The sequence below is a fragment of the Schistocerca piceifrons genome, chromosome 1, assembly GCF_021461385.2.
Source record: "Schistocerca piceifrons isolate TAMUIC-IGC-003096 chromosome 1, iqSchPice1.1, whole genome shotgun sequence".
In the NCBI taxonomy this organism is placed as follows: domain Eukaryota; kingdom Metazoa; phylum Arthropoda; class Insecta; order Orthoptera; family Acrididae; genus Schistocerca; species Schistocerca piceifrons.
The window spans coordinates 1,064,726,182-1,064,737,888 of NC_060138.1; the positions used below are offsets into that span (position 1 = coordinate 1,064,726,182).

Sequence of the window (11,707 nt, forward strand, 5' to 3'; positions counted from 1 at the left end):
ATGAGGACATGTATCTAATCTGATCAGAAACTTTATTTCCTGGCATTTGGATAAAAGAAGCAATAAAAGAAGATGCTGCATATCAGTAATACAAAACTCAGAATATCTCAGACTGAAGCACTAATCTACATTTGCACATATAATCTACACTTGCCCATGTACACCACAAACCACTGTACAGGGTAGGGTGGAAGATACCTCTTACCAATATCAGCATTTCACTGTTCTACTACATTCACAAATGGAGTGTGAGGAAAACGACTGTGTCTATGACTCTGTAGTCACTGATTCTCTCGTATCTTGTTCTCACAGTCCCTGTGCAGAATATACCATGGAGGCAACAGGATGGTTGCACAGTGTTCCTTAAATACAGGTTCTTGAAGTTTACCCAACAAAGTTTCATGAAAACTGTGTCGTATTTATCCTAGGAAATCTGTTTAAGTTTCTTGAGTGTTTCTGTTACTCTCTCAAACGGCTATAGCAGTCAGCTACAGTCCTAACAGCAGGTCTCTGAATTCATTTGATGCAAGTTGTCATGACTTCTTGACAAAAACTGCAAACGGCTTCATTATTATTTTGTCTGTAATTTACTTTACCACTCCAGTGCACATTCCAAGAACCATTCCAACAAATCTACGAATTCCATTCACCTGTTTAAATTTAATATCACTTCTTAATGTTACTTCTAAATACTTATACACTGTGACATGCTCAATATGTTTACTAGTAATCCTGTAACTGGGTTCTTTCTCTTTTTTTATAGGTGTTAACTTCCATTTATCCCCATTTAATGAGTGCTACTATTGATTACAACGATCAGAAATCCTCTTGATGTCTTTCTGCATTTCCTAATGATCATTGAAATTTCCTAATGGTCACTGAATGAGGGTTCTTTCCGATAGACAACAGTTTCATTAGAAAACAATCTTATAGTGCTTCTGATCCTACCTGATACATTATTTATGTATGTTAGGACTATCAGAGGTCTTATTATGCTTCCATGAACATTTGCTGTCCAGTATAATGTTCTGGATTCTATTAAATATTCATTCAGCCAATCACATGTCTGCAATGGTACTTCATAAGATTATATTTCTCTGAGCTGAGGTGCACGTGGCATTCTGCTTAGCATCACTGGCTGTTATGCTGTGGGTTGCGTGTTCAAACCCAACCATCAGCAATTAATTTTTATTTAGTATTTACTGTTTCTGGAAGGTACTTGAAGTACCTAATATTTGTATATTTTGGAACATTTGATGTTTGTATAAATATCAGCACTCTGGAATATTTAAAGTTTGTATAACTACCTGCGATCTCTGACCAGGATATCACTTCTGTTCTGGTTCTGTGATGGTGTTGGTAATAAATGTGTTTCCATTTCCAAGTGTTGTACTTCATTGATGACCCTGCCTTCAGATTTGGACTTGATTGTGGTTTTGAGGTGACATTGTTTGGTGGAGATGCTGTGTACTTCGAAATGTTGACATCACCATGGATCCAGTTAGGCAAAGCAAGTCATTGCTTATAAGACAGAAACTGGAACACAAGTAGTACATTGTTCCTAAGACATGTGTGTTCTGGAGACAGAAGATTCCAAACCTACAAGAAGTCAGCTATGCATCAGGCATCCATCACTATTTTCGAGAGATGCAGATCAGGACCCAACAAAATGGCTGAGTGCCTTGACTGTGTCACCAAATAATAGATAGGATGACTTGATGTGTTTGGAAAATGTGTACTTTTACTTAGATGGCATAGCCCAGCAGTGGTTTGAGAACAATAAAGATAAGGTCAATAGCTGGAACAAATTCGAGGCAGATCCGAAGAAATCATTTGGCAACAGTCAACAAGTCCACTTAACACATGAACAACTGAATAACAGAATTCAGCATCATCGGTAAATGAAACATTGTACATAAAGAATGTTTTGGTGCTGTACCATTTCATGAATTGTAGCTTGTTGGAAGCTGACAAAATCTCGCCTTTTATGAAAGGGGCCCCACAAGACTTGTACAAGGTCCCTTGTCAAGGGATGTCAAGTGATGGGCCCTTGTGGCAGTTGTGGGAGACCACCATGAGTCTCTATGCCAGATAGTAAGAGCAGAGATAAAGCAGTGTATGACAATCAAAAATCTCAAACTGAGTACACAAGAGACAGCAGCCATGACTTTTCACCCCATATATCAGGAGGTGGTAGAGAATATTGAAGAAGAGGTGTATCAGTTGTTAACACCAATCTCTGCCTCTAGTCAAACATGCCATGAAGAAGGGACTTGAGTCAACGCAGAATTAATGCTGCAACCATCAAATGACAATCTGGAATCTGACCATAGCAGGAGCCAACCAATTCCTCCACCAAGTGCAATGCCCCACAGAACAACAGTCATTTGGAGGGTAGAGGACAACAACACTGCTGTGTTTCCACTGTAGGCACCCTGGACACATGCACACTACTGAAGAGAAAGCATGTGAGTTTTCAGTGACTACTGTTTTGCCAGGTATCAATCGACACACCTTAGACATTCTCTGTCACAGTACACTTAGCTGTCAACTTCAAGAAAACTAAGTGAGATTACTATTTGTGGACATGGGGCACCACAGATGAAAATTCTCTGACAGTCATCAAGATGTCAGGAAATATCAATGACGTCATCATCAATAGCCAACCTGTCCAGGCAGTAGTCCACTTGGGCTTTCTTTTCTGCAATAGTGGATGCTTATTCTCATCATCTAAAGAAGGCTTTGTTCCATAATACAAAAGCAATTGCGCTTGAAGTCACAAATGGGAAATACACCCAGTCAACAAGAACATCTATTGCAAGAATAACTATGTATGGCAAAACACTGCACTACAAATTTATCATTTTAACTGGACCTATTCATAATGTTATTCATGGATGGGACTTCTTGCAGGCATCACAAGGAGTCATAGACTGTGGAAGGTCAGATCTCCAGATTGATAAAGCTGTTCCAACCAGCACACATAACTAAGGTCGCTCTGGATGGTTGTTTGCCACTGAAGACATTATCTTACCAACATTAGGCTCAATTAAACTGTGAAGCTTTTGTCAACTGCAAAAAGCTACCCGAGGTCCCAAAAGGATTCTACATGCCAGCAATGGTAATAGGTGTATGGGTTGAGGAGAACTTTAGAATGCTAATTGTCACTAACAGTGACAATTCGTGCCTAAAGGTATGTGTGTAGGAACAGCTGTACCAGTCTAGAAAGGGTAGGTTAGTGTAACTGATGAAGAACTGTGCTCCTGTATCACTACAAACAACGTAGGAAAGATCTGGCCTGATCGAGGAACAACGTGAACAAGTGACAGCCATTCTGTGTCAGTTTCCAGATGCTTTCAAATGCAGAGTGGAGAAAAGGCAGCCCATAGTAAAACACCATATCACTACTGGGAATCATCCACCAATTAGCCAACACTCATATATAATATACTTATATGGATATGGTGTCTGTTCTTTCAGACATGTCCGAAAGAACAGACACCACATCCATATAAGTATATAGTTCTGGCAATACCAGCCATGACCTCCTTCTTCTGTGCTGATGCACACATATTCCCCGAACTCTTACGGGACTTGGTAAGAATGTCTTCCACGAGTAATGACTGTGTTGGGGTGGGACACTACGAATGTAGTGTGTGGACATATAAGGTGAGATTGTGGGTCTCACAGGAGGCGTGTGCAAGATAGTCCCTGCAGTCGCACTATCCTCTGTGCCCTCAGTGGCTCAGATGGATAGAGCATCTGCCATGTAGGCAGGAGTTCCCGGGTTCGAGTCCCAGTCGGGGCACACATTTTCACCTGTCCCCGTTGATGTATATCAACGCTTGTCAGCAACTGAAGGTATTAATATAATTCTAATTTCCTCATATATAATATCACTGGCTGAACAATGGATAATCTGGGAAGAAGTGGCTAAGATGCTACAAGGTGACATAATTGAATGTTCAGAATATTCTTGGTCCTCTCCTGCGTTGACTGCTTGAAAGGAGAAGAGCACTTCTCAACCATGCAGTAGCCTTACTGGTAAATTGAGGTTGATGATCAGGAAAAGCCCACCTGCAAAACCCCTGATGGCCTCTATGAACTCAAAGCTATGCCATTTCACCTGTGTAATGTTCCTAGCACTTTCAAATGTTTGATGGGCAAACTACTTAGATTCCTTAAGTGGTAGCTGTCTCTTTGCTATCTGGATGACATTGTCATTTCATCAAAGACATTTGAAGAACATCAAGACCAAATTGAAGTGTGTTCAGACTGCAGGCCTACATCGGAAACTGAAAAAGTGGCTCTTCACCACACCATCAATAAAAATCTTGAGGTGTTCTAGTGAAAAAGAATGATGATGGAATCTATCCCAATCCAGAGAAAACGGTAGCAGTCACAGATTTTCTGACTCCTCGATACATTTATGCTGCGAGAAGTTTTCTTGGAATGTGCTTGAATAACCAGCAATCCATAAAGAACTTTGTACCAAGGTATATCTCTTGCAAGAACTTCTCCAGGGAAATGCCAAATTTTCCGGAAATGAGGTGCAAGAAAGATCTTTCCTTCTCCTCAACAAGACACTAACATCTTCTACAGTCATAGTACTTTTTGACAAGAGTCCTGGGACAGAACTTCACACTGACATTACATTTATGGGTTAGGTGCAGTTGTACTGCATATTCAGGAAGGTGGTAGCTTATGCTTCCAGAGTTCTCTCCAAGTCAGAGATGAACTACTCTACCTACAACTGAGAAAAAGTGCCCTACAGTTGTTTGAACCATCAATAATTTCCAGCTACATTTACTTGGCAAACCATTCACTGTTGTGATGGACTACCATTCTCTATGCCATCTGACTGGCCTGAAGGATCTGTCAGACCAGTTGGTGAGATGGGAACTTAGACTTTAGGAGTATGATGCCACAGTAGTATACAATAGTGGATATGAACACAAGGATGCCGATTGCCTTTGTAGGGATCCTTTCATGGGACACAGCAATGTGGATGAACTCTATCACCATTGCTTTAAATGGCATTGCTGCTGAACAGAGGGAAGATGCAGCAATGCTGAAAACCATAGAAGCCATGAAGGAAGAGGAACAAACCAAAGGAGAATTCCACTTAATAAAGGGAGCATTGTACAAGAGGAACTGTGATCCAGTGGGGAGGAAATGGTTGCTAGTCATCTCAGTTCATATACTGCCAGCCATCCTGCAGTATATCTACAATGTTCCAACACCTGGTCACCTGCAGTATGTTTACAATGTTCCAACATCTGGTCAACTGGGATTCTAGACAGAATCAGATGAATGTATAACTGCATGTCTCTACCAATCTGTTAGATGCTAAGTGAGTCACTGCCAATAATGGATGCAAGTACCATAATTATCTTTGGAGCATCTGGTACCAATCCCACCAGCAGCAGTGCCATTCCTCTAAATTAGAATCGACATCTCGGTGAGGTCCCTAAAATTGACAAACGGCAATCTATAGAAAATAGTCTTCACTGATTGTCTCACCCAGTGTGTTGTCACCAATGCTGTGCTAACTGCCAAAGTTCCAGAAATAGCAAAGTTCCTTGAAGAAGACATCATATTGAAGCACACAGGATTGTCTTGTGGTTTTGACATGACAATATTTTGGTTAGCAGTTGAAATGTGTTAGTGTTGAATGCCTTTTTACAAATACAGAAGAACAGAACTTAATTGCTCACTTGCGTCTACTGTTTGCAAGATTTTTTGTATGAACTAAGCAAGTTGTGTTTCACATGAGTGATGTTTGCTGAATCCATGCTGAGTCTTTGGTAGAAGCTTGATTTTCTCAAAAAACATCATCATGTTTGAGCTTAGGGTATGCTTTAGAATCCTGCAATTCATACATGTCATCAATATTTTTCTATAATTCTGTGCCTCTGATATTTTACCCTTTTTGTAAACAGTAGTGGCTTATGCTCTTTACAAGCCCAAGAAACTATCTTCATGCATGAGATTATTGACCCAAGAAAAGGGCTGATTCTGAAACATAATCAGCCCAAAATCTGAGTGGAATTCAGTTGGAGCCTGGTGCCTTGTTCACTTTAAGCAGTCTTAATTGTTTTTCAATACTGGGTGTGCTTATGTCAGTATCTATCATATGCAAGTCTTTAGATTTGTCTGAAGGATCTTTTGCAAAGATATGACTGAAAATTGATATAGGTTCCACATATTAGTATAGGTCCTCTTATTGATGCACAAGTTGCTATTAAGTTTCATTTATTAGTTTTCCTGTAGCAAGAGTGCAATCTGTTTCTGCAAAATTCCTCAAATGATACCATTAAACCAAGACCCACCATTATTGTTTTTGATTACTTTACTTGGTACATATTTATCTAGACTATTTTTTCTACTTTAACCACAATATTGGTCTGTGTTTGTCATATGTGATCTAAATGTTCTCATTTTGTCCTTCAATTATGTGTTAGTGACTCTCTATTCAGTTAATCCAAATACACATTATCTCCTAGCAGTCTTGATGAGCTTACTGCCTTTGGTGACCAGTAATAGCATCATTATCATCACAAATCTCTATCTCTATCTCTCTCTCTCTCTCTCTCTCTCTCACACACACACACACACACACACACACACACAAAACATTTCTTTCTGATGTGGATTTTTTTGAACTAGTTGTTAAACAATGCAGTCAGTTTTATTTTGCAAGGTGATTTATCCTTGCTGCCAATTATACATTCATAGTTTTTCAAGTCAGTACTGTGCAGGTTACAGTCATCCCCTACTGCTACAAAATGTGTGGGGTATTTCCATACTATTAAGATTAGGCTTTTCTGAATGACTCTATGACCTGAATATGGTAGTTGGTGAAAACATCCAACTATTATTTAACATCCACTGGTCCTGGTTATTATTGTCAGTATTAGTACACAATGTAATTCATTTTGGACTTCGTGGGAGCTAATGTTCTTGCTTTAAATTCCTTATTTGTGTGACTGTATTGCCCATAGTTGCTGTACAATTCCTGAAGGTATTTTCATTCTGTCTTTGCAACTACAAGAAATTGACACAAGCTTGTTCTCTGTCTCTCTCTCTCTCTCTCTCTCTCTCTCTCTCTGTCTCTGACTCTCTCTCTCTCTCTCTCTCTCTCTCTCTCTCTCTCTCTCTCTCTCCTATTTTTTATTTTTTTATTATATAGTTACTCTGCGGAACCATTTATTTCTTATATTTTACATCACACACTATTTTTGCACACTGCCACTTTTTTCTGTTTATTTTTATACTTCAAAGTGTGCTGTTGTGCTTTCCACTTGTTGTTTTATTACTAGAAACACTCCTACCTCCTTTGGGGAGTCCACCTTTCTGATATATATTCATAGTGTTGCCAAAGACTCCTCTGCTTCAGGTTTCAACTCATTCTAGAATGAAATTTTCACTCTACAGTGGAGTGTGTGCTGATATGAAACTTCCTGGCAAATTAAAACTGTGTGCCTGGCAAATTAAAACTGAGTTTGAGTCTCAGTCCGGCACACAGTTTTAATTTGCCAAGAAGTTTCAACCCATTCTGTCCTGCTTTCTAGCAGAGGCATGAGTTACCCAGAAATGTATACTTGGATCATGACATTTCTTGGTTTATATTCAGTATCCACCCAGACAATCAGTTGGAGTAGACTGTACATATTGATCAGTTTATCATGAAATTCTGTTCAAAATAGTTCAAGTTAATAGCTAATTCCCATAATGTTGACAGGTATGTGAAATTGTTATCAAATGACACTTGGTACAAACACCTAATATTGGTAGGTTCATTAAACATACATTTAGGTGAGGTCTTTTCAGAACATGTGTCAGCGTATGTAGTGGTAACCTGCATGACAATCAACAAAAATCATTTTCAGATACATTATGGCATTGTTATCCATGTTGGAAAATATAAACACTCTCACTTGCTCACAGACTCATCCAATATGTCCCATAGAGCTCACCATGAAGGAGAACTTCCAATATTTTTAAGCAGATGTAGAAGATGATAGCTTTCTTGAAATTCTTCAAAATAAATGTTCCAAGATAATAACAAGATAAGACAAAGTAATTAATATACATCTTTAAAAGACTCAGATTAGCAGTCATTGTGTAGTTTCTAACAAAGCCATACACTGCCTCCATTTGACTGAATTAGACTCTGTGAGTGAAAGTCCTTGCTCTTACAAGTCGGATGAGGCTATTCTCAGAAATGGTGTGTGCACATCAGTTGGAGCTTTTCAGTTATTTAATGCTGTAAAAGAAACCAATTTATTTTGAGTTGAGGCAAATGCCACATGCTTCCATTGCATGTTAGCTCTCAGTGTGACTCCTGTAACAAAGTTCATGTTTCTACGAATTAAACTTTTAGCCTTAATTTATTTATTGGTTTAAATTTTGTGATGTATTCTGTCAAATGACAGACAGGCACCCAAACATACATACTCACAGTAGCAGTGAGAATTATTAATGAATATCAATTATCAAAAGTAGTGGCCCCAGTAGATGGAGGTTGGGAGGTAGTAGGGAAGAATGAATGAGGCTAGGAGAAGGTAGCAGGATCATGTGAGACAAGTCATTGGCCAGATGACTTAATGGCTGCACAAGATGAAAGGACTTCAGAAGCTAGAGCTTACAGGGGATAGAGAGAGGAATAGGGGAGGAAAGGAGAGGAATGTAGTGTTGAAGAGAGTGACTGGTAGAGGAAAGGAGAAAGGGAGAGAGGTGGAGGAAATGGGGAGGGCATTGGAAAAAAGAGGGGGAGAGAGAGAGGAGGGAGAGATAATGAGTCCACATGGGGAGGGGGGGAGGAGAAAGAATGGTCAGAGAAGGCAGCAAGGCAGTACATGACCTGAGTGGGGAAGGAGTGGTGTGAACAAAAGTGAGAAGGGGGGTCAATCTCTCTCTCTCTCTCTCTCTCTCTCTCTCTCTCTCTCCCCCATTCCACCCCATCTATTCACACTTTTTTCCACCCCTCTCCCTTAGTCTCCCCCTTCACCAGCACCTTCCTCTCCCCTCTTTTCCTCCCTCTCTCCTTCTCTCTCTCCCTTATATGCTGTACTTTATGAACTCTTTTCATCTTGTTTTGCAACCACTAAGTCATCTGATGAAAGACGTGTCTCAAGACTATCCTGCTATCCCCTCCTCAACTCCATATACCTGAGCAACTACTTTCAATAACTTTCAATAACAGTAATCATTCTCACTGCTCCACAAGTAAGTACATTTGGGTATCTGTTTTGCTGTCTGTGGGAATGTGTGTATCTTACTAGAAAAAGAGCAAGAGCTTGAAAGTTAATGTTAATTGTTTTCTGTTCCTTATTTCTGTTTGCCATGCGCCAGTCCTCTATAGTTAAATGGTTTCTTTTTGCTTATTTTATGTATTTTCCCATCCAGTAATTTCTGTTATTGTTATATACCCTGATCAGCCAGAACATTATGACCACATACCAATAGCCAGTATGTCCACCTTTGACATGGGCAACAGCTGCAACTTGTGGTGGCATGGAAGCAATGAGGCCTTGGTAGGTCGCTGGAGGAGTTGGCACCACATCTGCACACACAAGTCACCTAATTCCCATAAATCCTGGGAGGGGGATTGATGAGCTCTGATGCCACAATCAATCAAATCCCAGATGTTTTGATCAGGTTCAGATCTGGCGACTTGGGAGATCAGCACATTAATTGGAACTCACCACTGTGTTCCTCGAACCATTCCATCACATTCCTGGCCTTGTGACTTGGCTCATTATCTTGTTGACAAATGCCGCTGTCATCAGGAAACATTATTGTTATGAAGGGGTGTATATGATCTGCAACCAGCATATGATACTCCTTCGCCATCTGGTGCCTTGCAGAAGCTCCACTAGACCCATGGATGCCCATGTGAATGTTCCCCATAGCATAATGGAGCTGCCGCCAACTTGCGTCCAACCAACAGTACAAGTGTCAAGGAGCCGATCCTCTGGAAGATGATGGATTTGCGCCCTCCTATTGACATGATGAAGAAGATATCAGGATTCATCAGACCATACAATGCTCTGCCACTGCACCAATGTCCAGTGGCAATGGTCATGTGCTCATTTCAGTTGTAATTACTGAAGTTGTGGCGTTAATATTGGCATAAGCATGGGTTGTCAGCTGTGGCACCCAATCAATAGGCATGTCCAGTGCATTGTGTGTGTCAGACACACTTGTATGCTACCAAGCTTAAAGTCTGGTGCTAGTTCCACCACAGTTTGCTGCCTGTCCTGTTTTACTAGTCTGCCCAGCCTACAACATCCGTCATCTGTAACGAAGGGTGGTCACCCAACCCCAAGACATCTGGACATGGTTTCACCTTGGTTGCACCATGTGTGGAAGACACACACCACAGCACTCCTCGCACATCCAACAAGTAGTGCAGTTTCTGAAATGCTCATGCCAAGCCTCCAGACCATCACAATCTGCCCTCTGTCAAACTCAGATTGTATGCCTTCCTCATTTTAGACATGGACAGCATGCTCACTGATACTAAATGCTCTGTGCATGTGTCTGACTAGCAATCTTTCCTCACCAGGTGATGCTGCTATCACCTGGATGGGTTAAATTGATATATGGTCAGTGGTCACAATGTTCTGGTTGATCAGTATAATATAAAAAATTGTTTTACTGATTGCTGTAACAAGACATCTAACATACAGTACACCCTGAGCATCTAAGCAAAAGCACTAGAAAAATATACCACTTGTAACATTGCAGGTATGCAAATCGGGCAGCAGAACTGTCACGACAGTTTCGTGACCAGCCAGAATCACCACTGGAGCGTGCTGTCTTCTGGACAGAATATGTGTTGAGACATCGGGGTGCAGTACATCTGCAGGTCGCTGCACGTGACCTATCTTGGTGGCAGTTAGCTCTGCTGGATGTTGTTGCTGCAGTATTTGCTGTGACTGTATTTTCCTTGTTTTGCATGTATGCTCTGTGTAGTTATGTTTATAGGCAAATCAGTACAAAAGTCACAGTTGAATCAAAGAAGAATAAGTGATTTTGTGACTTCATTTGGACTTCAGACTTCTACTGTGTAGATAGACAGTGCCGGCTGTCACAAATGTTTGACTGTTGTTATCCCATTCATGGATGTTCCATGTAAGAAATATTATTTGCACAACTATGCATGTGCCAATTACTGTAAATTTTCAGGATGAAAATTTCATTCACCAGTGTAATGTGAGCAGTTATCAACCTATGTCACAGATTAAAAGTATGTAATGGATAATAACTTATATCCAGATATTTCCTTTTCATGAGCTGTGCTTCATCCAAATGAACCATTGATGTATGACATTCAGTCCAGCTTTGTATTCGTACCAATGATAGATGCATAGCAATGTAGTCTCAGGTGCAGGAAGAAAACGTTATTCTGGACTCCACCCCTTTACTAGGGCTAAGCCATTCTGATTCTTTCCTTTCCTTCTTAGGATGCCATTTCAGCAAGATTTTTAGGAAAGCATCAAAAACAGAGGCGTTAGTCACAGATTTTAGATTTTTTTGATCACTGAGTCTGATGACTTTGTTATTAGAGAACAGGTGATAATCCATATTCAGTTGTTGATCTGACAAATGATTCTTGAAGCTGGGAGGTTAACATAAATTTGTGGAAGGAACCTGCTCAGGACAAATTTTGCCCATTGAATTTAGTCTCAAGTTCATC

General features: G+C 40.3%; 1 protein-coding gene across 1 annotated transcript in view; it reads left to right on the forward strand.

The window, feature by feature from the left end:
* LOC124805312 (UDP-glycosyltransferase UGT5-like) overlaps positions 1 to 11,237 on the forward strand; it is a 71,382-nt gene extending 60,145 nt beyond the window's left edge. The window contains exon 6 of the mRNA XM_047265831.1: positions 10,756 to 11,237. Coding sequence (XP_047121787.1) covers positions 10,756 to 11,041 — 286 coding nt within the window. The 3' untranslated portion in view covers positions 11,042 to 11,237. The remainder of the gene's footprint in view (positions 1 to 10,755) is intronic.
* Positions 11,238 to 11,707: the final 470 nt, after the last annotated feature.